This window comes from Rhinolophus sinicus, chromosome 8 (genome assembly GCF_057876585.1).
Source record: "Rhinolophus sinicus isolate RSI-liver-muscle chromosome 8, RSI-T2T, whole genome shotgun sequence".
Lineage (NCBI taxonomy): Eukaryota > Metazoa > Chordata > Mammalia > Chiroptera > Rhinolophidae > Rhinolophus > Rhinolophus sinicus.
In genome coordinates, this window is record NC_142508.1 from 32,093,559 (window position 1) to 32,118,274 (window position 24,716).

At 48.0% G+C, this 24,716-nt stretch overlaps 1 protein-coding gene and 1 pseudogene across 5 annotated transcripts in view; one reads left to right on the forward strand and one right to left on the reverse strand.

The window, feature by feature from the left end:
* Positions 1–1,245: 1,245 nt before the first annotated feature.
* LOC109434537 (zinc finger protein 418-like) lies at positions 1,246–17,369 on the forward strand. 4 transcript variants are annotated; one of them, XM_019711602.3, is made up of 5 exons: positions 1,246–1,510; positions 10,959–11,049; positions 11,381–11,782; positions 13,241–13,367; positions 14,400–17,369. In XM_019711602.3, the coding sequence occupies exons 3-5, from the start codon at positions 11,516–11,518 to the stop codon at positions 15,674–15,676; spliced, it is 1,671 nt and encodes a 556-aa protein (XP_019567161.3). In that variant the 5' UTR covers positions 1,246–1,510; positions 10,959–11,049; positions 11,381–11,515; the 3' UTR covers positions 15,677–17,369. The 4 variants fall into 4 exon arrangements, with proteins under 4 accessions (XP_019567161.3, XP_019567162.3, XP_074171638.2 ...); XM_019711603.3 differs by having other exon boundaries at positions 11,381–11,708; XM_074315537.2 differs by having other exon boundaries at positions 11,590–11,708.
* Positions 1,988–24,716, reverse strand: part of LOC141567605 (large ribosomal subunit protein eL30 pseudogene) — a 44,754-nt pseudogene continuing 22,025 nt past the window's right edge. Inside the window, exon 2 of the transcript XR_016022161.1 lies at positions 1,988–9,338. The product of XR_016022161.1 is annotated as a large ribosomal subunit protein eL30 pseudogene (transcript). The remainder of the gene's footprint in view (positions 9,339–24,716) is intronic.

The following is a 24,716-nucleotide window of genomic DNA, read 5'->3' on the forward strand; positions in this document are numbered from 1 at the left end:
AAGAAAAGAAAGCTTTCAATTTTAGTATATGTGCTGCCAAAGCGAGCACAAAAAAGAAAGTTTTCAAAAAGACCAGAGATCCAAATCTTAACAGAGAAGATTTAGTGCCACCATTACAATCCCGTCTTAACACACCTAGCATGTAAAATGCAAAACTACAGAAAGCTATTAACAATGACTATGTAGTGATTCAAAGGTGGTAACGGAAATAGTTCTGGTGAAACATCATTGGATGGTGAAAACTACAGAGTATGTGCATTTGGATCTGTAGCCTTTGGGGGCATCTGAAGTAATATATTTTACCTCTGGGAACTTCACAGAATCTAAGATAATACATCTCCAAACTGTTGACGAAAAAACCGTCAGTCTAAGAGAAAGCTTATGAGTTTATTTGAGCCAAACTGACGACAGTTGCCAGGAAGCAAAATCTCAACAGATTGAGAAAATGCTCCAGAAAATGGCGGTTTTGCAACTTATTTTATATATTAGAATCAAAAGAAGAAGGTTACATGAAATCCAGGGGTGGTAAGTTACGGAGGTGGGAGAAAGCAAAGTGGGAAAATCTCTGCGATTGGATAAAAAGTAAATTGGAGAGACAGATATTTTTTCTACATTGATGTGTACAGCATAGTTAATAGGATTTTACACCACATAGAGATGGTAATCAGGGTATAAGAACAATGTTAGGTGTGGTAGATTGTACCCTGTCAGGGAGGGGGTCTGGAAAAAGGGAATAAATACCCTGACATTCCAAGGGTATGTTATCTTAGATGCAAAAAAAGACAACAGACGGGCTCACTTAAGGTAAAGATTGACCTTTGTCAAGGAAGCTACAGGCCAAGGATGTGGCTACCAGCCACGACCCACTTTTAGTTAGGGATTTTTATGTTCAGAGCATCCTATGTGGTGAATTTCGGTCTCTGAGTTTATAGGAGGCCTCCGCTAGCTTGTCAGGTTTAGTATGTGGCCCCTTTTTCATCCAGAAAAACTTGCGTGAATAAGGGCAGGCAATGCACAACAACCCCCAGAAACCTGAGTTCTGCCCCTTTAAGAAGGGACGGAGACCATCCGAAGTCCCCAGACCGGTTGATACTCTTTCCCAGCGCCCCTCAGGGGTCTAAAAGTTTCCGCGGTAGGCCAGAGCGCCTACATCAATCTAGGGGAAATACATTACCCTGGATGCTCTGTGTCGAATGGCAACCTTGCTGAGCAAATGAGGGCTCAGAATGGAGCGCGGGGCGGGACTTCCGGCGTCCTCCTCCCGGCGGTCATTTTGGCTGTTCGGGTGTGTTCATCTGGGTGGAGGTTTCAAGAGTGCTGGGTTGTGGTGGGGTACCGGACAGAGAAGGAGTCAGAGGGGTCATCGTCCCTACCTTACAAAGGCGAGTGTGGGAATTCGGCCGCGGCGACGCGTAAGATGGTTCCCGGGGTACGAACCTCCAGCCGGCTCCCGGCCCTACTCAGCCCACAGGCCGGGATGGCGGCGGCCAGGCCGATAGACACGGCTCAGGTAAGTGCGCGTCTCCCGGGTCCACACCGCCCTCACCCCACCCGGACCCTAAAGCCTGGGGTGCGAGGCACCTGCTCACGTCCTGCAGCCCAGCCCCTGGCGTCCAGGACCGTGAGGCACTAGTAGATGTGGTCCTATTTTTGATAGTGACTGGGAATGTTTAGTGTTACTGTTGAGGGTGTAAATAGATGTGGGAGAAGGTTACAGGCGAGGAACTGGTATGTGCAATTGAGCCGGGAATATTCGGGAAAGCTGGGGTTTGTGCTTGCGAGAAACAGTGAGGCTGAGTCACGCCTGGATTAGCAGGCTGAGGGTTCCACCTACATTCTTAGGACTGGGTGGCTTAATGAACAGAAATTTATTTCTTAGTTCTGGAAGGTGAGAAATCCAAGATCAAGGTGCAAACTGGTGTCTTCATATGGTGGAAAGACAGGAAGAGCAACTTCTGGTGTATCTTACGAAGGCACTAATCTCATCGTGAGGGTCTCAGCCTGGTGAACTCATCTAATCTAATCTACCTCCCCCAAATGTCAGTCTGTAACATGAAATATAGGTGTATGCAAAAAAACAGGGATGAATAGCTAAGTAATGATGCTGAGTGGAAGAATTTTGAGAAAGAACACACAGCATATTTCCATTTATTAGATTCTAGAAAATGAACTTAGTCTATCACAACATAAGCAGATCAGTATCAGTGATTGCTTGAGAATGGTGGTTGGAATGAGAAGGAATGTCATGAAAAAATTTGGGGTGGTGATGCATATGTTCACTATCTTGACGATGGTGATGGTTTCATACGTGTATATATGTTAAAACTCATCACATTGTGCACTTTATGTTAAGTTGTTATAGATCAATAAAGCCATGAAAATAACAAAATATTTTTACTTCTATCAAGATAAAGACTCTATCTGAGAATAGTTGGAATGAAAGCAATAAGGGAGAAATTGCAACTACCAGAATAGAAACCTGAAGAAAAGGTGAAACTGGGTTGTTTTTTTTTTTTCCTCTTCTGTACAGTGGTATCAATATGCAGTTAAGGATAAAGGAGAAACCACCCATAAAGAAGATGGGAGTCGTTGGTGTCACTGCCATACTGTCAAGGCTAGAGGAGGACCCAGCATGATAGTCTTAAAACCGTACTGGTGGCCTGTGGGAAAACAGTTGGGGGAGGGAGGGTTTGTTGTAGCTTATTGGAGTTATAGTTTCTAGGCCAATGTGGTAGGTAGAGTACTGCCCCACCTTAAAAAAAATAAAAAAGGTGTCCTCCTAGTAATGGTTAGGTTATGTGCTAAAGGAGAATTAAGATAGTACAGTAGTGCCTCGGTTTTCGAACATCTCCATTGACGAACATTTCGGTTTACAAACACCATAAACCGGAAGTAAATGCTTCAGTTTTCGAACACGCCTCGGAAGTCGCAGCTTCCTCTGCAAGATCCTGAGGCCTAGCTGTTGGCTGTTTTCGAAACTTTCAGGACTTGAATGATCTTCTGGAACGAATTACGTTAGAAAACCGAGGTACCACTGTAGATGGAATTAAGAATGCTAATCAGCTGACGTGAGATTGGGAGATTATCTTGGATATCTGGGCTTGCCAGGTATAATCATAAGGAAATGATGAAAAAGGGAAAGTGTCAGAGTGATGCAGGGTGAGACTCACTGACCATTGCTGGCTTTGAGACCGAAAGGGGCCATTAGGCCAAGTATGTGAGTGGCCTCTACAACTGGCAGAGGCAATAAATGGATTCTTTTCTAGAGCCTCCAGAAGGGAAGGCAGCCCTGTTGACACCAGTGAGATTCATTTTGGACTTCTGACTTACAGAACTGTAACATAATAAATTTGTGTTGTTTAAGCCACTAAATTCATGGCAATTTGTTATAGCAGCAATTAGAAACTAATATAGCCAGTTTCACATATGATACCCAATTAAAATAATGCATTACTGGTATACTTAGGATTGGCAGATTAGGAAATGAAAATACAGGACACTTAGTTAAATGTGAATTTCAGATAAACTGAATTTTTTAGTGTATGTTCCATGCAATATACCTTATAAAATTACTCATTACTCACCTGAAATTCAAATAAAACTAGGTATGTTATAGTCTGTCAGGCAATGCTAGGTATACTAGAAAGCGCAGTGAGCACAAAATCTAGAGGGCATCTATATTCTAGTGTTAATGAGCATGTTTTGCTATTTTTTTTAGAACCCTGGTTATTCCTTTAAAAAGAAAGGTAAAAAACACGCATTTATCACTCAGCTGGCTGCTGGTACGATAAAATAAAACAATGGATATGAAAGCACACAAAACCGGTATACACATCTGTTCAGTTAGTTTCAGGCTATTAGAACCTTGTGAATGACTTTGAAAACATTCTGTGGCTCTGATGCAATTGTGCAAATACACAACCTTGAGTCAGAATAACCAACTCTTATGATACACAATTTGATCATCTTTAGTAGAAGTACCCAGAAACACTTGTTTCTGTTCCTTTTCCTGCTCTCTGCCCACCCACACGTAAACATGCATACACAAAAATGTATGTATGCACATACCCGTACATACAAATGTTTGCATTAATGAACTTGCACATGTGAACACCCACAAGGGGTTTTAATTTTTTTTAGAATTTTTTTTATTTTTCAATGACAGTTGACATTCAATATTATATTAGTTTCAGTTGTACAACATAGTGATTAGATATTTATAACTTACAAAGTGATCCTCCAATAAGTAATACCCACCTGACACCGTCCATAATTATTACAATATTATTGACTATATTCCCTATGCTGTACTTATTGACTATATTCCCTATGCTGTGACTGTTTTTTATAACTGCCAACTTATAGTTCTTTTTTTTTTTTTTAAACAACTCGGACCAGTTTTATTAAAAATTCTGCATGATTTACTTTTCACCAGTCTGTTCTGGCATGCTTCTAATGATATCAGAAACACCTGGATCAGTGATGGCCAGTGTGCATACTCTGTAGTATTTTCCACACGCTGTGCCCAATTCAATATTATTGCCACTGTAATGATGGACATTAGTCTTGGCCAACATAGCATAGTACTGTACTCTATTTCAGATTTCCTCAAGGCTGGGCAGTTGTTAGTAAGGATGGCCAGTTTTGCTTTGCCTTGTCTGATCATTTTCAGAGTCTGCTTGTACCCCAGCACATACTTTCCACTTTTCATAACAAGTTGGAGTCTAGAGTTGATTGACTGTAGTGACTTTTTCATCTTTTTTTTTGTGGCCACCATTTTCCTGCGTTAGGTGTGGGACAGCCCCAACCAAGAGCAGCTAACAAGATGGCCAGGGTCCAATTTGTAGTTCTTAATCCCTTCCCCTTTTTCACCCAGACCCTCAACCGTCTTCCATCTGACCACCATCAAAATGTTCTCTGTATCTTTGAGTTTGGTTTGTTTATTTATTTTGTTTTTCAGATTCCACATATAAGTGAAACCATATAGTGTTTGTCTTTGTTTAATTTCTAGGTCCATCCATGGTGTCACATGGCAAGATTTCAGTCTTTTTTATGGCTGAGTGATGTTCCATTGCATATATATACCATGTGTTCTTTATCCAGTCATCTATCAATGGATATTTAGGTTGCTTCCATATCTTGGCTATTGCAAATAATGCTGCAGTGAACATAGGGGTGCATATGTCTTTTCAAATTAGTGTTTTGGATTTTTTCAGACAAATACCCAGAAGTGTGTTTGCTGGGGCATAAGGTAGTTCTGTGTTTAATTTTTTGAGGAACCTCCATACTGTTTTCCATAGTGGCTGCACCAATTTGTAATCATACCACCAGCATGAGGGTTCCCTTTTCTCCACATCATCACCAACATTTGTTTGTTGATTTATTGATGATGGCCATCCTGACAGGTGTGAGGTGGTCATTGTGGTTTTAATTTGCATTTCTCTGATGATTAATGACATTGAGCATCTTTTCATGTGTCTGTGGGCCATCTGTATGTACTCTGGAAAAATGTCTATTCAGGTCTTCTGTCCATTTTTAATTGGATTGTTTTTTTGGTGTGAAATTGTATGAGTTCCTTATATTGGATATTAACTTACCACGTGTATCATTGGCAAATATTTTCTATCTTCAGTAAGTTGTCTTGTCATTTTGTTGATGGTTTTTTTTTGCTGTCTGCAGTAGGTTGTCTTATAATTTTGGTTGATGGGTTTTTTTTAGTTTTTTTGTAGTCCCATTCATTTATTTTTGCTTTTCCTTCCCTTGCCTTTGGGGTTAAGTTCACAAAAACCCCTCTGCAACCAAGGTCCATAAGTTGAGTGCTTCTGTTTTGTTATGTGTATTTTATTGTTTCACTGAGGAGTGTATTACCTCTGTCTTTGTTCTCTTTTCTCAGGATTGCTTTGGCTATTTGTAATCTTTTGTAGTTTCCATATAAGTTTGAGGGTTTTTGTTCTATTTCTGTGAAAAATGGCATTGGGATTTTGATGGGGATTGCATTAAATCTGTAGATTGCTTTAGGTAATATGGGCCCTTTAACTATGTCAATTCTTCCAATCCCTGAACATGGAATCTTTCCAATTCTTTTTTTCCCCACTTTCTTCTGCCTCCACTACGGTTCAAGCCGTGGTTTCTCAGTCTAATTGTGTAGGACACAGCTCCCTGACCCATGCTGGTATTATGAGCTTTGCCCCCTTTTCCCTCCAGGCAGTCGGTCTCCAGTCGTTGGTCGGCAGCTCACGGCAGCTCTTGCCGGCTGCCGGCCACTCAATGTTGGCCACCGGCCACTCATCGCAGCACACGGTAGCCCATAGCAGCCCGCGGCATCACACAGCAGCCCATGGCAGTTCACGCCAACCTCTGGCTGCTCAAGGCAGCCCAGCTCCAGGGAGAGCTGTTCACAATCTTAGCTGTAGAGGGCGCCAGCTCACTGGCCCATGTGGGAATTGAACTGGCGACCTCGGCATTAGGAGCACGGTGCTCCAAGCACCTGAGCCACCAGGCAGGCCTGAATCTTTCCATTTCTTTGAACCGTGTCTTGTAATTTCCACTGTAACAGGTCTTTCTCCTCAGTTATTTCTCAGTTGTAAATGGGATTGTTACATACTGATTTTATATCGTGCAATTTTGCTGTCTTTGTTTATTGTTTCTAATAGTCTTTTGGTAGAGTCTTAAGGGTTTTCTATATGTAGAGTTAGGTCATCTGCAAAAAGTGAGCTTTACTTCTTCATTCCTGATTTTGATGCTTTTATTCCTTTCTCTTGCCAGCATTTCTAGTACTATGTTGAATAGCAGTAGTGAGAGTGGGCATCTTTGTCTTGTTCCTGATGTTAGAGGAAAAGCTTTCAGTTTTTCTCCATTGAGTATGATGGTAGTGGAGAGTCCTTTATTGTGTTGAAGTATGTTCCCTCTATTCCCACTTCGCTGAGAGTGTTTATCAGAAATGGATGTTGTAGCTTGTCAAATTCTTTTTCTGCATCTATTGCTGTGATCATGTTGGTGTTTCACATTGTTTGGTTTGCTGATGTGTGAGCCCTTCTTGTATCACTGGAATAAACCCTACATCATTGTGGTATGTGACTTGCTGATATTTTTTGAGGATTTTGCATATGTGTTCATCAGAGATATTGGCCTGTGATTTTCTTTTTGTGTGTTGTCCTTGCCTGGGTTTTGGTACCAGGGTAATGATGGTCTTGTAAAAGTTAAGAACTATTCCCTCCTTTTCAGTTTTTTAGAAATTAAGAAGAATTGGTTATCACATGTTTGGTAGAATTCACTTACAAAGCCGTCTGACCCTTGAGTTTGTTTTCTGGGAGGTTTTGGATGACTTCCAGTTTCCTTCCTAGTGATCGGTCTGTGTAGGTTTTCCACTTCCTCATCATTCAGTCTCGGTGGGTTGTATACATCTAGGAACTTGTTGGCATCTAGCCTTTCACAGTATGCTTGGATAGTCCATTTTAACGTCTCTTCATTTTTTATTTTGTCAGTTTCTCCCTTTGGTCCGTTAGTAGTTGCTTTATATCTTTTGGCGCATCTAAATTTGATAAATTTAATTGTCCATTTCTCTGTCTGTTGTCTTCTTTATTTCATCTGATGTAAGTGTGGCTACCCTCACTGATCTCTGGATGCTGTTTGCTTGAAGTATCATCTTACACCCCTTCACTTTGAGCCCATGTTTATCTTTGAAGCAGAGAGGAGTGTCCTGCAGCCAACATATATTTTGGTCTTATTGAATCCATGCCACTACTCTGTGCCTTTTGATTGGTGAGTTCAGTCCATTTGCGTCGAGGGTAATAATTAGTAGATGAGGAATCACTGCAGCTATTTTATCTTTTGTTTTCTGGTTGTTCTGTGTCTCCATTATTTCTTTTCGCTTCTGACTGTCATTTTAGTTGGCGTTCTTAGGGCAGAGGCAGGTCTCATGGTGGTAAATTCTCAGCTTTTGTTTGGGAAGCCTGCCTTTCTCCTTCCTATCTACAGGGTAACTTTGCTGCATAAGGATATATAGATATAGGTATAGGTATAGATATATAGTCCTTGGCTGATGGTACCTCTTTCAATATTTTGAATATTTCCTTCCAGTCTACTGAATAATGGAGTTTCCTTTGTGGGTTATGGTCTTCTTTTTGACAGTCTGAGTGGAGCCTGGTAATTCTTGCTGAATTCTCTCAATTTTTAAAATACTTAGTTCTCTCTCCTTCCATCTGAGTCATTTCTACATTTGTATTTTCGAACTCACTAATTCTTCTATCTGTCTGTCTGGCTCTATTTCCCATGCTTTATAATGGGTGCTTTCTTTGTTTTCCAGTAGACTGTGGTATAGCCCAAGTTTTGTTTTCTCTTACCAGCAGTATTTGCACCTCTGGGATCAAGGTGCAGCAGAATACCTTGTATCCACTGGGACGGTGGGTGTCGCCTCTGTTAAGGAGCACCACCAGTGGTGGGGGATGTGGCGGGTGGTAGACAAATGGTTTTGAGGGCTCCCAGGGCAATACCTTTTCTGGGAGGCACACAGCTTCTGTCCCTGTTACGCTCCAGGCCATAGTGTGAAGGTTGCAGCCTTACTTCTCTACCACTACCGTACCAAGGTGGGCGCTGAACTGCATCTGCGGCTACTGTCCCTGTCTTTACCCTCCTTGTTCATTCCAGTATTCCCACCTTCAGATGGAGAGCCATGTGTGGATCTTTCAGGCTTGTTTCTTAACTAACACTTGTCCAACTTGTGAATAAGGGAGGGAGCAAAGGAGTTCCCACTCTGCTGTGATGCTGACTCTCCAACATGTTTTAGAACTATAGTCAAAATAGTGAGTTTAAAAAATAGATAGGAAAATTCCTCTTTGGGTAAGTAAGGTGTGGGATTTGGTTTGCAGTTAGTTCTATTTTTATTTTAGTCACAGGAAGTTGCCTAAACAGTATGAAATTCCATTCCATTCTTAGAAAGCTATAGGATAAGATTAAAATTTCATTCCTTTTCACCATTTTTAACTTGTGAGTATGTATGTGTACTTTTACAGAATGTTCTACTCTCTAGACTCACGTTACCCCACAGCAATCAAGATAGAGAACTGGTATATCACCACAAAGCAGTATCTCCTGCTATGTTTGTATACCCACCCCTGTCCTGGTAAATCATTCCTTTCATTGTAGTTACATGATTTTGAGAAAGTACACAAGTGAAAGGGCATGGCACAGTATGGCACTTTGGGGTACTTTTGTACTAAACAGCATATGCTTGCAGTTCATCCAGATTCTTGCACGTATCAGTCATTCCTTTTTACTGCTGACTAGTGTATTCCACTGTATGGAGGATGTAACAGAATTTGCTCAACTACTCTTCATCCCTGGAAGGAAGGACACAGGTTGTTACTAGTATTTTGCTATCATTTTTCAATATAAGTGCCATAACAGTTTTTATATTGACTTTTTAAAATGTTTACATAGCACACAAATCAATTGACTTTACTGCAATTTTGAGGGAAAAAGAGCTAAATAAAGAGGATGTTCTGATACTTTTTTAAAGATTTTATTGGGAAAGGGGAACAGGACTTTATTGGGGAACAGTGTGTACTTCCAGGACTTCTTCCAAGTCAAGTTGTTCTTTCAATCTTAGTTGTAGAGGGGGCAGCTCAGCTCCAGGTCCAGTTGCCGTTGTTAGTTGCAGGGGGCGCATCCCACCATCCCTTGGGGGAGTTGAACCAGCAGCCTTGTGGTTGAGAGGACGTGCTCCAACCAACTGAGCCATCCGGGAGCTCAGCAGCAGCTCAGCTCAAGGTGCCGTGTTCGGTGTCAGTTGCACGGGGCGCAGCCCACCATCCCTTGCGGGAGTCGAGGAATCAAACCAGCAACCTTGTGGTTGAGAGCCCACTGACCCATGTGGGAATCAAACTGACAGCCTTTGGCGTTAGGAACAAGGAGCTCCAACTGCCTGAGCCACCAGGCCGGCCCCTTTGATACTTTTTAAGTGTAAGATTATGAACTGTAGGGTCAGCCTTAGACAGAATTTATTGAGCATGTGTCCACATCATGAGGGTGCTAGATAATTTATTCATTTGATGCTCATCTACAGAAAATAGCTTTGTAATTATTATGAAATTAAGAGAATTGTTAACGTGAGCAAAGACTTCCCCATATGATGATAATAATCAACTATTCTTTTTTTTTCTAAATTAAAGTTTATTGGGGTCACAATTGTTAGTAAAGTTACATAGGTTTCAGGTGTACAATTTTGTAATATGTCATCTATCCACTATGCTTTCTTTGTCTTTACTTTCCTCTGAGTAAGATAAATCAGCCTCTAAGTGGAGGAAGTAGTTTCTAGTACCTAGAATTCGGATATTATTATGCTCACTTGGACTGGGTTGGGATCTTTGGAAATCCCTCACTCTAACTTTCTAACTCAAAAGAGGAAGTGTTGAGAACCTGACAAGTTGGTTCTTTCTCTAAAGGAGGGGTGTCAAAACTGCGGCCTGTGAGCCAACTGCGGTCCGCAATCCATTTTTAATTGGCCCGCAGCAAATTCCAAAAATATATTTAGTTTACTTAAATAAACCCTGTGAGTCAATATGTACTTCACCTCGAGTTAGTGGCCCAGCTGTTTCTGTCTTTTACCGCATATGGCCCTTGGTAAAAAACGTTGAAAAAAGTTTGGACACCCCTGCTCTAAAGTGATCGTCTACCACTCACAGGTTTGCTGGGTGTGAACTTGACTTCTTTTTACACAGACTGGGCCAACTTTGTGCCGGTTCCTCCGCTTCTGCTCTTTCCTTACTGGATCCTGAAACTCTTGGTCTGTCGACATTCCTATGAGAGTGACAGTTTTGTTGAGCAGCAGGGGCTCGATATATCCGCATTTCCCTGGGACATTCCAGACAGAATGGACAGGCTGAGGGAACAGAGTCAATGTGTGCGCTATTGATGTAATGTGTTTGCGCTGATAGCACCATTGTCTTTGCGCTTTGCAGGTACAAGCAGTGAGTCCGGTACATCCTCAGCACTAGACTTTTTTCTGGACCCTCCTCTGAAGCCAGCGCCACGGGCACCATCCTGATCCTGGTGAGCACGTTTGGTTCGTTTTACTTTATTGCGTTCTGGCGGGGAGGAAGCCTCTCCCTCCCTCTCAAGGTTCTTTCGGCTGGTCTAATACTCAAATAGACAAGGCTCTATGCAAAAACCATGGAAACTAGTGAGCACAGGAGGTGTCAGTGACTGTCTACATAACTATAAAGGGGCTAACACAAAGGTTGTGGGAATGTGGTTTGGAGATTTATATTTTCCCCCACCCATGTCCATGGGCATTTGTAGCCTTTGGGGTCATCTGAATACTTGTAGTTTGTGGGTACTTCGTGGCGTCTGAAATCATGGCTCTAAAACGCTATATGATCAGTTGCAGGCAACACCCCAGGAATCTTGGCACGGCTCCTTTAAGAAGGAGCCAGGACGCCCACCCCTTGTAGTGCTGCGTTCCCTCTGTTCCGGGACACCTATGGAGCTGTGAGAACATCATTGCCTAGAAGAGCCAATGAAGGTCCAGGAGAGGGGTGCTTCTGTGTATGCCGTCACACTGGGGCGGGAGTTCGAGTATTGTTCTCTTAGGTCTGTTTCCTGTTCAGAGGCTCCAGATGCAACAGCTGGTCAAAGAAGGCACAACAAGAGCCGTTGTCCCAACTGCACAGAGTCCGATGGCAGCAGTCACGCTCAGGGTCCCGGCTCAGGTGAATGCACATCTCCCCAGGGCCAACTCATGTCCTGCAGCTCAGGCCCCAACATCCAGGATAGTGAGACGCTGGTGGGTGTAATGGATGGGAGAGGGGCTGACAGTATAAAGACAGGGAAGGGCAAGCGAGCTGGGAGCATCTTGGATCAGAGTGTGTGAGGTGGAGTGGCACCTGGACTGTCAGCCTGGGGGGCCCTGGGAGCCTTTCACTGAACGAGAAACATGATTTAAGGATATAAAAGCTTCTGAAGAGGCTGTTTACAAGAGCAGACTGCAGAGGGGTGATGACAGTGACGTGGCAAAGGGAGGTTGAATAAGAGTCAGCCCTGAGGCCTGAATCCCAAAGTGTAGATAATCAGCTGAGGTCTCCTGACTCCAGGCGACTCAATGGAGACCAGAGCCCACTGAGCCCCACCACGGTTTCCTCTGTCTCCTCTGATTGTCGACACAGCTAAGGGAAGGGTGTCCCACTTCATCCCCGTGGTGTCTGGGATTCTGGAGAAGCATGAAACACAGGCTGTTCATACATGCAGCACTCGATATGAGACTGTTACGAGCAGAGGTACCAGCATGTACAAAATGCTTGCAGATGAGGCTGAGCTGCAAGTATGGAGGAAAATAGAGGTCGCTTTTCCTTCTCCTGGGCAACAGGGAGGCAGGAGTAAAGGGGGCGGGGTGAGTCACAACATGGAGGTGGTTACCCCTGCCTTTACATGTTCCATGTAGTTGCTGAGGAAGCGGCCACAAAGTCCAGGTGGAGTGGACCATGTTCTCGGAGCGTGAGGAAGAGAATGGGAGGGATTGGTGATGAGACCCCTCCCCCACCGCCCCAGGGTTTTTAGCAACCGTGGGAGTCATTTTCAGTGAGGAGATGTTCAGACTCTGTCCTATTGTAGAAAACACAGACTGGAGGCAGCTGGGCATAAAAGTCTAGAATGAGGTTCTTAGTGTGATGTCCCGTGTGACTGCTACTTTGTGCTGGGCTGTGAATAAAGGTAGGTGTAAAGAAAAGGGCAGGCTGCTGAGTGGGCATCAATACCCACAAAGTGAGAAGACTGCCAGCCTGGGGCCTTCACAGTGGACTTGAGGGGCCACTAGGTCTGTAGTGTCCTGGATCGTGTTTGATGGTGCCAAGTACTCTTGACGGCCTGTGAGGAGTATGGAGGAGCGGGTGCAGGACAAAGGGGGTACCTGAGGGGACATGGTGGTGGGGTGCAATGACAGATGTGCAGGCAGAGAGTGCGTTTGAACTGATGGCCATGGTCCTTGGTATTAGGGACTTACAGTGAAGGTTGGAGGTACGATTGGGTGGACACCTGGGAGGTAACTGCAGGATTTCAGGGGAATTGCCTGGCTGGGGGCTGGTAAGGCCCTGAACTTCGATTACGTGTATGTGGGCCGTCTCCTGAGGACAGAGTGACATGAGTGGCACCAGGGCCTTGTGTCTTCTGAATTGGATGAGCAGGGGGCAGACATTTTGGGATGGATTTGTGGGGCTGTCTGTATTCTCACCTCTCCCTGTTATGGCAGGGCCGTGTGACCTTTGAAGACGTGGTCGTGTACTTCTCCTGGGAGGAGTGGGGGCTCCTGGATGAAACTCAGAGATGCCTGTACCACGATGTGATGCTGGAGAACTTTGCACTTGTGACCTCACTGGGTAAGACTCACAGCCTCCCCAGGGTCCCAGGCTCAACTCTGCTCTTAGCTTCCCTCTCCCCTTTGGACTCTAGCTACGGCCTTGTTTCCTCCCAGCTCCCTGACTGGGTGCTGGGGTCAATCCAGGTGGGCTGAGCAAGTGCCCCCTTCTTGGACTCGTGGCCCCACACAGCCTGGTGGGTCATTACCTTGCCTGACTTCCCCCGGCAGTGTAACTGTAACCACCCACACCTGGCACCACTGCCCCAGCCGGTTTTTCTCCCTCCTAGCTGACATTTCTCCCCGTCTGCCAGCACTTGTAACTAGTATGTCCACTACACTACCTTTGGAGATGAACACTTGGTTTTTGTTTCCTGTTTATGTGTTATGTGCAGAATTGCTCTGGGCCAATGCTAGTCCCCTCACCTGTCACCTTAGTGCTGGTATCATCCTGGTCCCAGATTGTTCACCTGGGGTTCGGGAATAAGAGTCTGGGGTGCCTCACCGAATGGACATGATACCAACCCTAGCACCATGGGCTCAGAGGAGGCCAGGTCCTGGTGAATGCCAGCTGGGGGAGGGCAGGACAACAGGGTGTGTTCAGGTCACTCACCAGGAACCTGTTCTGTGCCCACCATGTCAGCACTGCTGCCAGCAACCCCACACCTCGAGTCCCTTTCCTTCCCCATTGGTGACAATTCCATAACTTCTCATTTCTACTGTGACTTCTGGTCTTTGGCTACCGCCACTGTTGCGTCACATGTAACGTGTTGCAAGGAGTGCGTGCATCTGTGAGATAGACTCTGAACAGCATTCTGGCTAGTTGCAACCATCTGGGCCTGGACAGAAACTTCCACACACAGAGGAGTCAGTTGGGGACCCCGAAATTCTTGTGTCTTTTAGAGTCCCAGTGCTACAGAGCAGCCCTTTTCCCGTCAAACTGGTCACAACTGTCACATCTTGAAAACAATCCACAGGCCTCACTTCTTTCAGTGATGGGGCTGTCCCTCCCCCCCAAATCCACGTACACTCTCCAGCCTTTCTGTGCTTTCAGGTTGTTGGTACGGAATGGAGGAGGAGGTGCTTTCTGTGCAGAGTGTTTCTGTGGAACAAACGCCCCTGGGCCAAACTCCAGCCACCCAGAAGACTCACACCTGTGAGAAGAGTGTCCTGGTGGAGAGAGACATTTTGTGCCTCACGGCACAGCACGGGTTCCATCCTGGGCAGAAATCCCGTGCCTGTGGGGTCTGGGGGGAACACGCCTGGTTCACCCCAAACCTTTACCAGCATCAGCAGCACAGTGATGAGAAGCCACTGCGGAGGGACACGCACACGGCCTCATTGGTGACGAGCTGTCAACTCCACGTCTCAGGGAAGCCTTTCACCTTGACCTGTGGGGCAGTGGGGAAGGACTTCCTGGCCATGTTGAGTCTTCTCCAGCATCAGGCCACTCTCAAAGAGGCTAGGTCACCCAGCGGCTTCAAGAATGGGGGTGGGGAGGCCTTTCGTAGTGGAACGAGTCATTATGGGCACAGTGACTGCAAATACAAACTCTTTCAGCATCATCAGCTTCACCCTCAGGCTAGTCCTTATGAGTGGGAGAAACCCGTCCACCAAAGCGCCACCTTTAGTCACTGCCAGGGAACTGACACGGCGGCAAAGTCTTATGAGTGCAGTGACTGTGGGAGAACCTTCAGCCAAAGCTACAGCCTCATTCAGCACCACAGAATCCACACGGGAGCCAGGCCTTACAAATGCAGCGAGTGTGGGAAAGCCTTCACCTACAAGCTCCGCCTCGTTCAGCACCTGCACATCCACAATCGAGTGAAGCCTTACGAGTGTGGGGACTGTAGGAAGTCCTTCAGCTACAGCTCGACTCTCATTAAACACCAGCGAGTGCACACTGGGGCCAGGCCTTACAAGTGTGGGGAGTGTGGGAATTCCTTCAGCCAGAGCTCCAACCTTATTCAGCACCAGAAAATTCACAATGGGGCCAGGCCTTACAAGTGCAGCGAATGTGGAAAGTCTTTCAGCTACAAGTGCAAACTCGTCCAGCACCTGCGAATTCACACAGGCGAAAGGCCCTACGAGTGTGGGGAGTGTGGGAGGTCTTTTAGCCACAGCTCCACTCTCAATCAACACCGGAGAATTCACACGGGAGCCAGGCCTTATAAGTGTGACGAGTGTGAGAAATCCTTCAGCCAAAAGTCCAACCTCATTCAGCACCAGAGAGTTCACACAGGAGAGAGGCCTTACGAGTGTGGCGAGTGTGGCAAGTCCTTTAGCCAGAGCTCCCACATCATTCAGCACAGAAAACTTCACACCAGATAACCTCATGCAGGCAGCAGCTGTGGGCAAACCTTTGGCCACTGGTCTGCTGTATGGACACGGAAGCTTGACCACTCATATGCTTGATGTGTGCACACCCAACTTGTGAAAACCCTCATCTAAAGTCTACCTGACCTTGTTTGGCCTCAGAACGTACACCCAGGTCGAAGGTGCTTTTCTGTTGATTGAAACAGAACAGGGCCGGTGGGTGGGGGTGGGGTGGGGGGTGGCAAGGTGAAATACATACAGCTCCGTGAGTTCTGGGTTCCTCAGGAGCTTTGAGGAGCCTTGTTGTATATTCTTCTCGGTTCCCTTGCCTGATTCATGCCCCTGCCAAGAAGCCATCTCACCTTTACCAGCTAGAGGTTCAGCAGGGTATATCAGATGTTCCTAAATATTCGGGGTTGGGGAGCTCCTTCCCTCCTCTCTGATTAATCGGGCACGCGCACTCAGGGTGACGCTAGCAACTTGCAAAGGTCTACCTGCTTCCACTTGTGGCCTAACTTGCATGGTTGCCCAAGGCCTCCTAGGAGAGACGACAGGGCAGCCTGGACGTCAGCCCACAGGAGTGTAGACTGTCGTGACAGCCTCCGGTGCATGCTCCTCTGAAACATTTATATCGGTCCCCTGTCCCCAGGATGTCACACCATGGTGAGCACTACTGTGGGGATACTCTTTCACAGCTACTACAAAAGGAATCATGTGCCTTCATGTCTAGACTTGGCTTGTCTGGTGTGAGTGGTTGCAAGACTACAGGGGCCAGTCTCAAATCATAATTTGTACAGAAACACTGGGTGGCAGACTGAGAGGCCGTCCCTGTTCTAGGGTGCCCCACGGATGTTCCACTGACTGGTTGTGTGGGATGACAGCGCGTCTGGGCTGTAGGAGCGAACAAAGCTTTGGCTGTTACTGTGGCCTCTGCACTGATCACCTGAACATACATATATTGCTGCAGAGGCTAGAAAGTGAAAACAGGAGGAAGAGCCCAGGGTGTAGCTTTTGTGACTCCGCAGACTAAAGTGGCAGGAAATAGTGACAAACAATTAAGATCATTTCTGAGTGTTTTTCCTGCCACTGATGCAGGGCTGCACTTCCCAAAGCATCAGTCAACATTTCTCAGCCTCTGGTTGGGGAAAAAAAGTGGGAGAATACAGACTTTTGTTTGAATGATTGTTACATAGACATGCTATGGGAACTGCACATGTTTAAGCTGATTATTTTTGACAGAAGGTGCGCCTGCACCCATTGAAACAAACAGTCAAAATCATAACCACTTATGGACTCATGCTAAAAACTGCCTTCATGGCAACTAGACTGACTTAGTTTTGCTTTCTTTATGTAGTTTCTATGTTTTATATTATGGTTTCCTTCCTTCATGCTGCATAATAACTTTGAGGTTCACAGGTGTCACTTATGTTAAATATTTCATTCCTTTTATTGCTGAGTATTCTGTTCTGTGGCTATCCACAATGTGTTTACATTCAAATGCATTAATAGAAGACATTGGGCTTGTTTCCACTTTTTCACTCCAGCCCCTCACCCCATGAGAAAGTTATCACCCTGAATTCTCACTTCCTCAAACAATGTCTCCCACTTCCTTTCTCCCCCCTAACGTTCATCTCTTTTGTTGAACTTTTTCCTCCGATTTCCCACATTGCAACTCTGCTCTTGCTGAATAAACCTTCGCTGGTCAAAATGACTGTTTTATTTTTAATGTCCACATTAACATCTTAAACAAGATGTTATTAAGTCCTCTGCTGTAAGTCCATTATAGCAGAGGAATTGTTGGAGCTGAGTTACCCAGTTTACACTTCCCAATAGTGTCTCGGATTTTGTAGATGACAAACAGGACACTTCCAAAGAGTGTAGAAATAACACTGTCCCAAAGACCACATGCTCTGTTCACCACAATTCAGCGGATGACACACAGCTGGAATGTCTAGTTTCTGGCAACCAGACTAGTTTCTCCAATGGATCTGTCTTAAAAGGCTTCCTTTGATTTAAACCTTCGTTCCCTGTCACTTTTGGTCACCACAGCCAGTACCTTGACTACCAGTGAAAAGGGGTAGAGTAGGCATTCCAACAGGTTGTTGCCGGCGGTGGGGGATGGGGGGGGTTACAATCACACCAGTTTCTCCCGTGTCCAAAGTCCCAGTTGGGGAAGGCTGACAACCCCCATTTTGATCTGAAAGATGCAAGCACCACACCCCCATAGGGGTCAGCACCAGTTGGCATGTATTACAGTGCCAGTTGATTTCAGTGGTGTTACTGTGTCACTATAATACAGATCAAGCGACCAAAGGACCCATAACTGAGTTCATTTGCCGTCTGACCTAGTCGCATGTACCATACGCACGGCTTTATCTTCCAGATGCCAACCGATGGTCGTGGGTGGCAATTCAAGACCGAAAAGACTCCGATTTGGGGTACAGTGAAGGAAACTATTCATTGTAAGCAGCTCAATTGTGATACCATGGTGTTGAGGCAGTCTCTGGGTAAGGTGGCCCCTCCAGCTAGACAGCTCTGCTCCACGTGCGCCTATCCATTCCATTCTTCTACCTGCGCAGGTCTGCTCCAGCAAGACGTCCCCAGTCTTCCCACTCCAGCTGGGGAAACAGCCTTCAGTCTTTCCACCGAAGGGCGCCCTTGGTCCATCCTCATGCAAACACTCCAACAAATCTTCACCCTTAGGTCCAAAATACACTGTCCTGATTGGTGAGAATGGAGCCAATCTGGTCAGTGAAGATGCTAATTGGGATATAGCTGTGCAGCTCTGGTTGGACAGGGAAAGTCTCAGTCCTCTTGGTTGAAATAGGATTCCAGGAACTCCTCTGTAAGGGCTGGTTCAGATTACAGGAACACAGTGCAGGAAGTTCAGTGAGGGAGGCAGGCAGCTTAGGCTTCTCCCTAAAGCAAGGTTTGCATGAGATGCCCCTGTTCAGAAACAGCTGCTGGGCGCTGCTTTTTAAATTTGAGCTGTTAGTCAACGGGCAACCCTTAGTATGTATCATCTTTCTCATGGTGTACAGAGAAGAAGCAGGTGCTACTGGCAGTATCATCCATGTAGGGAAAACGCCAGAGAGTTCACTGCCAGGTGTCCTGGACATGCTGACAGGGGTACACATAGAGGCGGCCTCCCACAGCACAGAGAAAGGAAAGCAGCCCCACAATCTGCGTATGTGCGGTGAGGCTGACAACACACGCCCACAAAGGGTACGTGCCCCGCCAAGGCCCGGGACACCACTGGCAGTCACGATGGTCGGTCAGGCCCCCATCAGTGCATCAAAGGAGGCACATCCGCAGGCGGTCAGCTGCACAGAGCGCACCAGATGGCGGGCAGGGAGAGGGGCCTCCAGCCTCAGAAGCCATGACATACAGAGCTTCAACAGAGAAGCCTCAACACAGGGCAACCACGTGTCACCAGGTCGCGAACTGGTCTCCGCGACCGCACATCTCAGCGCTCCGCCTACAGCCCCCAGGGCCAAACCTGGATTTCCCGCACACGCGCTAATATGCTGTGCCGCTCGCCTGGGACGCCGTGGGTTTCGGGACACTTCGCCCAGGGACAACGGGGACGGGGGTGGGGGGCAAGAATCATTCCCTCACGCAGAGGCTGGTTCAGCCACCAGCAGGGGAGGGTCGGCGAAGTCCGGAGGTGCGCACATAAACGAGGCTGCGGGGGGGGGGGGGGGAGCCTCAAACGCAGCTGGATCACCGGAAAAGCATGCTGGGATCCACAGGCACCCACCTGAGGGCAGCCCCGGTACGCCCCGGGTCTCGGCACCTCGAGGCATCGGCGCCCGCCGTGGGGTTGTACTAAGCTTACTCTTGTTCGCTCTGCTGCCACATCTCAGAAACGCTGACAAACGAGGGGTCCAACTTGTGACCCGACGCTGCCTGCAGCTTAAGACGGAGCGTAGGGAGCTGCATGCGATGGGACGGGCGTTGGGGTGGCGTCCCCGCAGATACGTGACGGGGAAGCATTCATACACCACCCAGACGCGGGCCCTGCGGAACCCCCTCCCTCGGAAGAGGAGGCTCGGCGGCGGGAGGCCAAGAGCTAGCCGGGCCTCACTGACCGCCCACACCCAGCCCGCCGAGTGGGCTACGCGCCTGCACAGTGGGAGCCACACGGGTGGTTGGGCACCGAGGAGGGCCGCTGGGTGTCCGGGCCCCGTGGGCGTCCTATCGGATCGTTAGAGGCCTCACTGCGGTGTCGCCTTTACAGACTCGCTCGTCGGGAGCAGGCGTCTAGACAGCGGGGCCGCAGCTCGCGGTGCGGGGAGCACAGGCGGCCTGAACGCAGGCTTTGGGGCCGGGAGCACGCGCCGCCTCGGGCTCGTCCCGTCCACAGGGCGCTTGTGTTGCTCGTGATTACCGTTTTTATTAAAATAACCAACGAAGTTGACACGCGTAAAAAACCGGCAAAACGGCAGTCCCAAAAGTGCGGGCGCCACCTCGGCGGCTTAAACGCCACACTCGCTCGCGCCCACGGGCATCAAAAGACACTCAGGGTGCGCCCACCTCCTCTACTGGGCACCGCTCCTCAGACACTGCTGCGGTGGCCCAAGGGGGTCGCCGGGACGGAATCAACGTCCCCGCTAAGCCTCAGTTACCGTAGGAACGACCCGGAGCCTCACTGGGCGCCGCAGAGGGCTTGGCAGGGCGGCCTCCCCACCGCTGGAGACGCGGCCGAAGAGCGAGTGAATGTCTGCTGTTACGCAACTCGGACCGCTGCGCAGTCAGGCCAAGCCCCGCCGGGTCTGCACCCCGGCTTTCCATCCACCGCCTACTGGCAGGGAAGAGCGGCGAGGGGCCACCGGCAGAGCCGTCCACCCACTCGAGCTTGGAGAGAAGAGTGCGAGCGAGCTCCACACGAGTCCGTACAGAGGGTGCCGAGGGGAGCCCGGGGAGACAGCAACCGGAGATGCTCTGTCAGGAGAGCCCCGCCCCCGCCCCCCCCCCCCCGCAACCTCGGAATGGGACGGCAGATACGTGGCTCAGAGCCTGCAGGGTGAGGTCACCGCGACCGAACCTACTCTCTGGGGGGATGGAGTGTACGCGTGAGGATTCCGCCACCCTCGTGCGCTGGAACTGAGTGGCCGGCCATGGTCAAGCCCGGAGCGCTGCCCGCCCCAGAGCCAACCTCTTCCGGCACCGCAGTTGGTGATGGGGCTGGTCCACAGTTCACGGTTGCCTCCTGAAGGGGTGAACGCCCCACCCATCACTGCCACCCCGCAGTTCCCTGGGGCCATCTGGTCAATCCCGGGGTCTGGTAGCTGAAAGGGCGCGAGCTGGGCGGGCCGGCTGCGCCCTTCCAATTTCGCCCGCACGTCCAGGGCTGGTCCGTCCGTGTCTCCGAATTCGGACATAGCAAAAATTCCATCCGGAGGCGCCTCTTAAACGACCAGGGCTCACGAAAGACCGCGGCCCACCGGTGGCTTCCTACCTGGAGCTCCAAGTACGGGCCTGCGCCGTTCCCCTCCTGGGAAGCGAGACCCGGAATATTGAGAAAAGCCCAGTTCGACGACCGGGACCCACGCGGGCCCGCGGCGAAGCCCGTTGCGCCCTCCGGGTGTCTCCCCGCACGGCCGGAGGTGGCTTCCTCCTCCGGAGTGTGACAGCGTCCGGGCGCGGGACACCCATTTCGTTCTCCCGAGAAGAGCCTGGTAGGCTTCCGCAGGCGGAGTGGCACCAGCGGGTGCTGGTCGACCGGTCTAGGAGGCCCAACTCCCAAGCTGGCAGTCGCCGCAACGGTCACTACCCCATACCCTGCAGGTACCATCTCCGGCGAACGCATGAAGCGCCGACGCCCGGACGTGATCGGGACAAACGTGACAGCACGGCCGGCTCCTGGAACTCTGCCTCGTGAACCGCGAATTCCATCCCTTAACAGATTTCCCCCGAGCTCCGGAGGGTGGAAACTATAAAATCGGCCACCAGATGGCGCCCGAAACAGGCGCGAACGTCAATCGGACAGTTTCGGATCGCGGGCTGGGGAGGGCGCCCCGCCCGCCGGCCGGATGCCCGACCTCGTCCCGGTCCCCCCCGGAGCGGGCGGAAGCGTCCCGCACGAGCTGAGGCGTGTGCCTCGCAGCTCTCCGCCGTCACCGCGCACCCTGGCAGCAGAAGGGTCCGACTCGGAAAATGTCTTTTTCGGACGACTGCCGAGAAGGGGACAGACTCCCTACGCGACTCCTGGGCGGCCCCGCGGACGTGGAAGACTCCCCGGAGATGCCGGCAGGCCGGGCGCCTAGACGTGCTTCCCGGGCTCCCGCGGGGACTGGTCTACAGCGGGGCGGGGACTGGTCTACAGCGGGGCGAGGACGAAAACCGAAATCGTGCAAGTCCTCAGGACACCAACGGAGGAATCGTTTTTCTACTGTAATTGAAACCTGGCCCTAACACGTAAACCAGACCCCGGTAGTTTTCCTGATTTTCTGTTTGGCTCTTGGCCTTTCAGGAGGTAAGCGCCAGCCTCTTCACAGCGGCGGCGCGTAGATTGCCAAACCCATCTGGATCACACTGGACCCACATGCTCACGCAGGCCCAGAAAGCTAACAAATGAACATCTGACCCCGGTAGGGGCGGGACCCAGAAGTCGTCCCTAGCCTGAACTTCTGTGCGCAGACCCGGTTCCGCGGACTGTGATCGGAAACGGGGTGCCTAGTAATAAGTACTCGGCCGAGCACCTAGCTCGCACCCAGTCAGTCCCTAGCTACTGGGAATTTCTTTATGTCTTCTCTCATCTTTCCCATCCCTACCTTAGATGACTTAGCTCCAAGATTGTCCAAACAAAACTCCTGAATTAGAATTAATAAATACGTGTAGCTTCTCCTTACCATTATCCTTTACATTTACTCCAAGTCTTTATTGGGGGACACTGATCTGAGCCTGGTCTCCTCGTTTGGCAGAGGAACAAATGAATATTTTTCTCTGCTAAAATGTGTTGGCTTCTTTGTACACCGTAGGCAATGAACCCACGGACTCTCAGTTGGGTAACCTAATTTCGAGGGAGGAAAGCTTTCTAAAGCATAAGAAACAAAGCCCAGAAGCCATAAGGGAAATCACTGACCACATAAAAGTTTCAGTAAAATCCGTTTCTGCACATAGCACTACCAAGTCCAAAGACGACAGAGCGGTGTGGGGAACATTGCTGCGAATGCACGTGTGATGATAAGAATGTCAAATTCAGCATTATCTACTGTAATAACAAAAAATGGGAGGGGATTAATAACCTTTCACTAAATTAAGTTCCAGTAAATCCATAGAATGAAACACAGTAATGTGTGTATGTGTGTTTGAAGTGAGGTAAATGTTGATGATTAGCAGTTCCGTGAAATAAAAGCAAGTTGTAGAGCTTCCTTTAACATTAAAAAAAAAATGCATACACTACTCTTGCTGACGTAAGAAATGTCCAATCATGGAGAGAATTTTTATGTTTATTTGAGTCAAACTGACCACAATTGCGGGGAATCAAAATCTCCACGAGTTGAGAAAATGCTCTGGAGAATGGCAGTTTTGCAACTTGATTTATACATTAGAATCAAAGCAGGAGACTGTAAGGAGGGTCACATGAAGTCCATTGGTGGTAGGTTAAAAGGGCAGGAGAAAGCAACGTGGGGGAAATCTCTGCAGTTGGATAAAAAGTGAAATGGAGAGGAAAACTTGTTTTACATTGGCGGGTGTAGGATAGATAATAAATTAACATTTACAGAACACAGAGATGATATGTGGGCAACAAGATAACAATGAGGGATTTTGTGTCTCCTGCTCTGGTACCGCTGGGTGTGTCTTGAGGAATCTGAAAAAAAGGGATTACTGGGACATTTCAAGGGTATGTTATCTTAGCTGCAAAAAAGACAATAGACAGGCTCACTTAAGGTAAAGATTGACCTTTGTCAAGAAAGCTACAGGCCCAGGTCGTGACTACCCACCGTCACCCACTTTTAATTAGGAATTTTTATGTTCAGTCCATCCTATGAGGTTGCTTTCGGTCTCTGTTTGTAGGGCCCGCCATTCTGGCCTCCGCTGAGCTTGTCTGGTTTAGCACGTGTCCCCTTTTTCGTCCATACTCTTAAAAAAGAATGTGGACAAAGGAACTACAATTGCTATGGCAATTTCAAAAAACAAGAACTAAGTTGCCCCTAATTTAATGTTTATTTATAGAGTAGATAGAGACCATGTGATGTTGGCAGACAGATAGACATGTTGATCAATGAAACAGAACAAAGACCCAAACAAATATGCTCAAGCCCAACTGATTTTTGGCAAAGGTACAAAAGCGATTCAGTGGAAGAAGGACGGCTTCTCCGTAACACAGGAGTAGCGCAATTGGACATCCACGGGCAAAACACAAGCAAATAGAAAATCCTTCACCTAAACACCAAAACCTCACACCTCATGTAAACATAAACTTCAAATGGACCACACATTTCAACATAAAACATAAAAGTAGAACACACTTTGGGGGAGAAATCTAAGAGAAAAATTTGGGATCTAGGACCTGGCAAAGAGATTTTTAGACTTCACACCAGAAGCATGATCCATAAAAAGGAATGGAGACATCAGAAGTCGTCAAAATTAAAAACCTAGGGTCTATGAAACACCCTCTGAATAGGATGAAATGGCAAAGGATAGAGGCTGGGAGAAAATATTTGCAGATAATACATCGAACAGAAATGTGCAAAGAAACATCAAAATGCAACAGTATTATCTTCCATCTCCCAGACGTTTATGCGTGACAAAAGAAAATGGATTGTGCAGTAAAAGGTTCACTTAGCAATATGGTGGGGGCCTTGAGCCATGAGGTATCAGACCTCCAGGAAGTCAACTTTGTGGAGTCCTGTGAGTCCTTCTAGGGAGTGAGGCATCAAACCCAAGGGTGGCCTGGAGGCCCCCACCCCTCGGGGCTGACAACACTTATACTAGTATTCATGAAAATTCCTGGACATGAGTACACTTAGAAGCCCTGTACCTCATGGTCCCAAACTGGAACAACATGGATGACCTCTAAGGAGCAAACGATTAAATAAACGGTTAG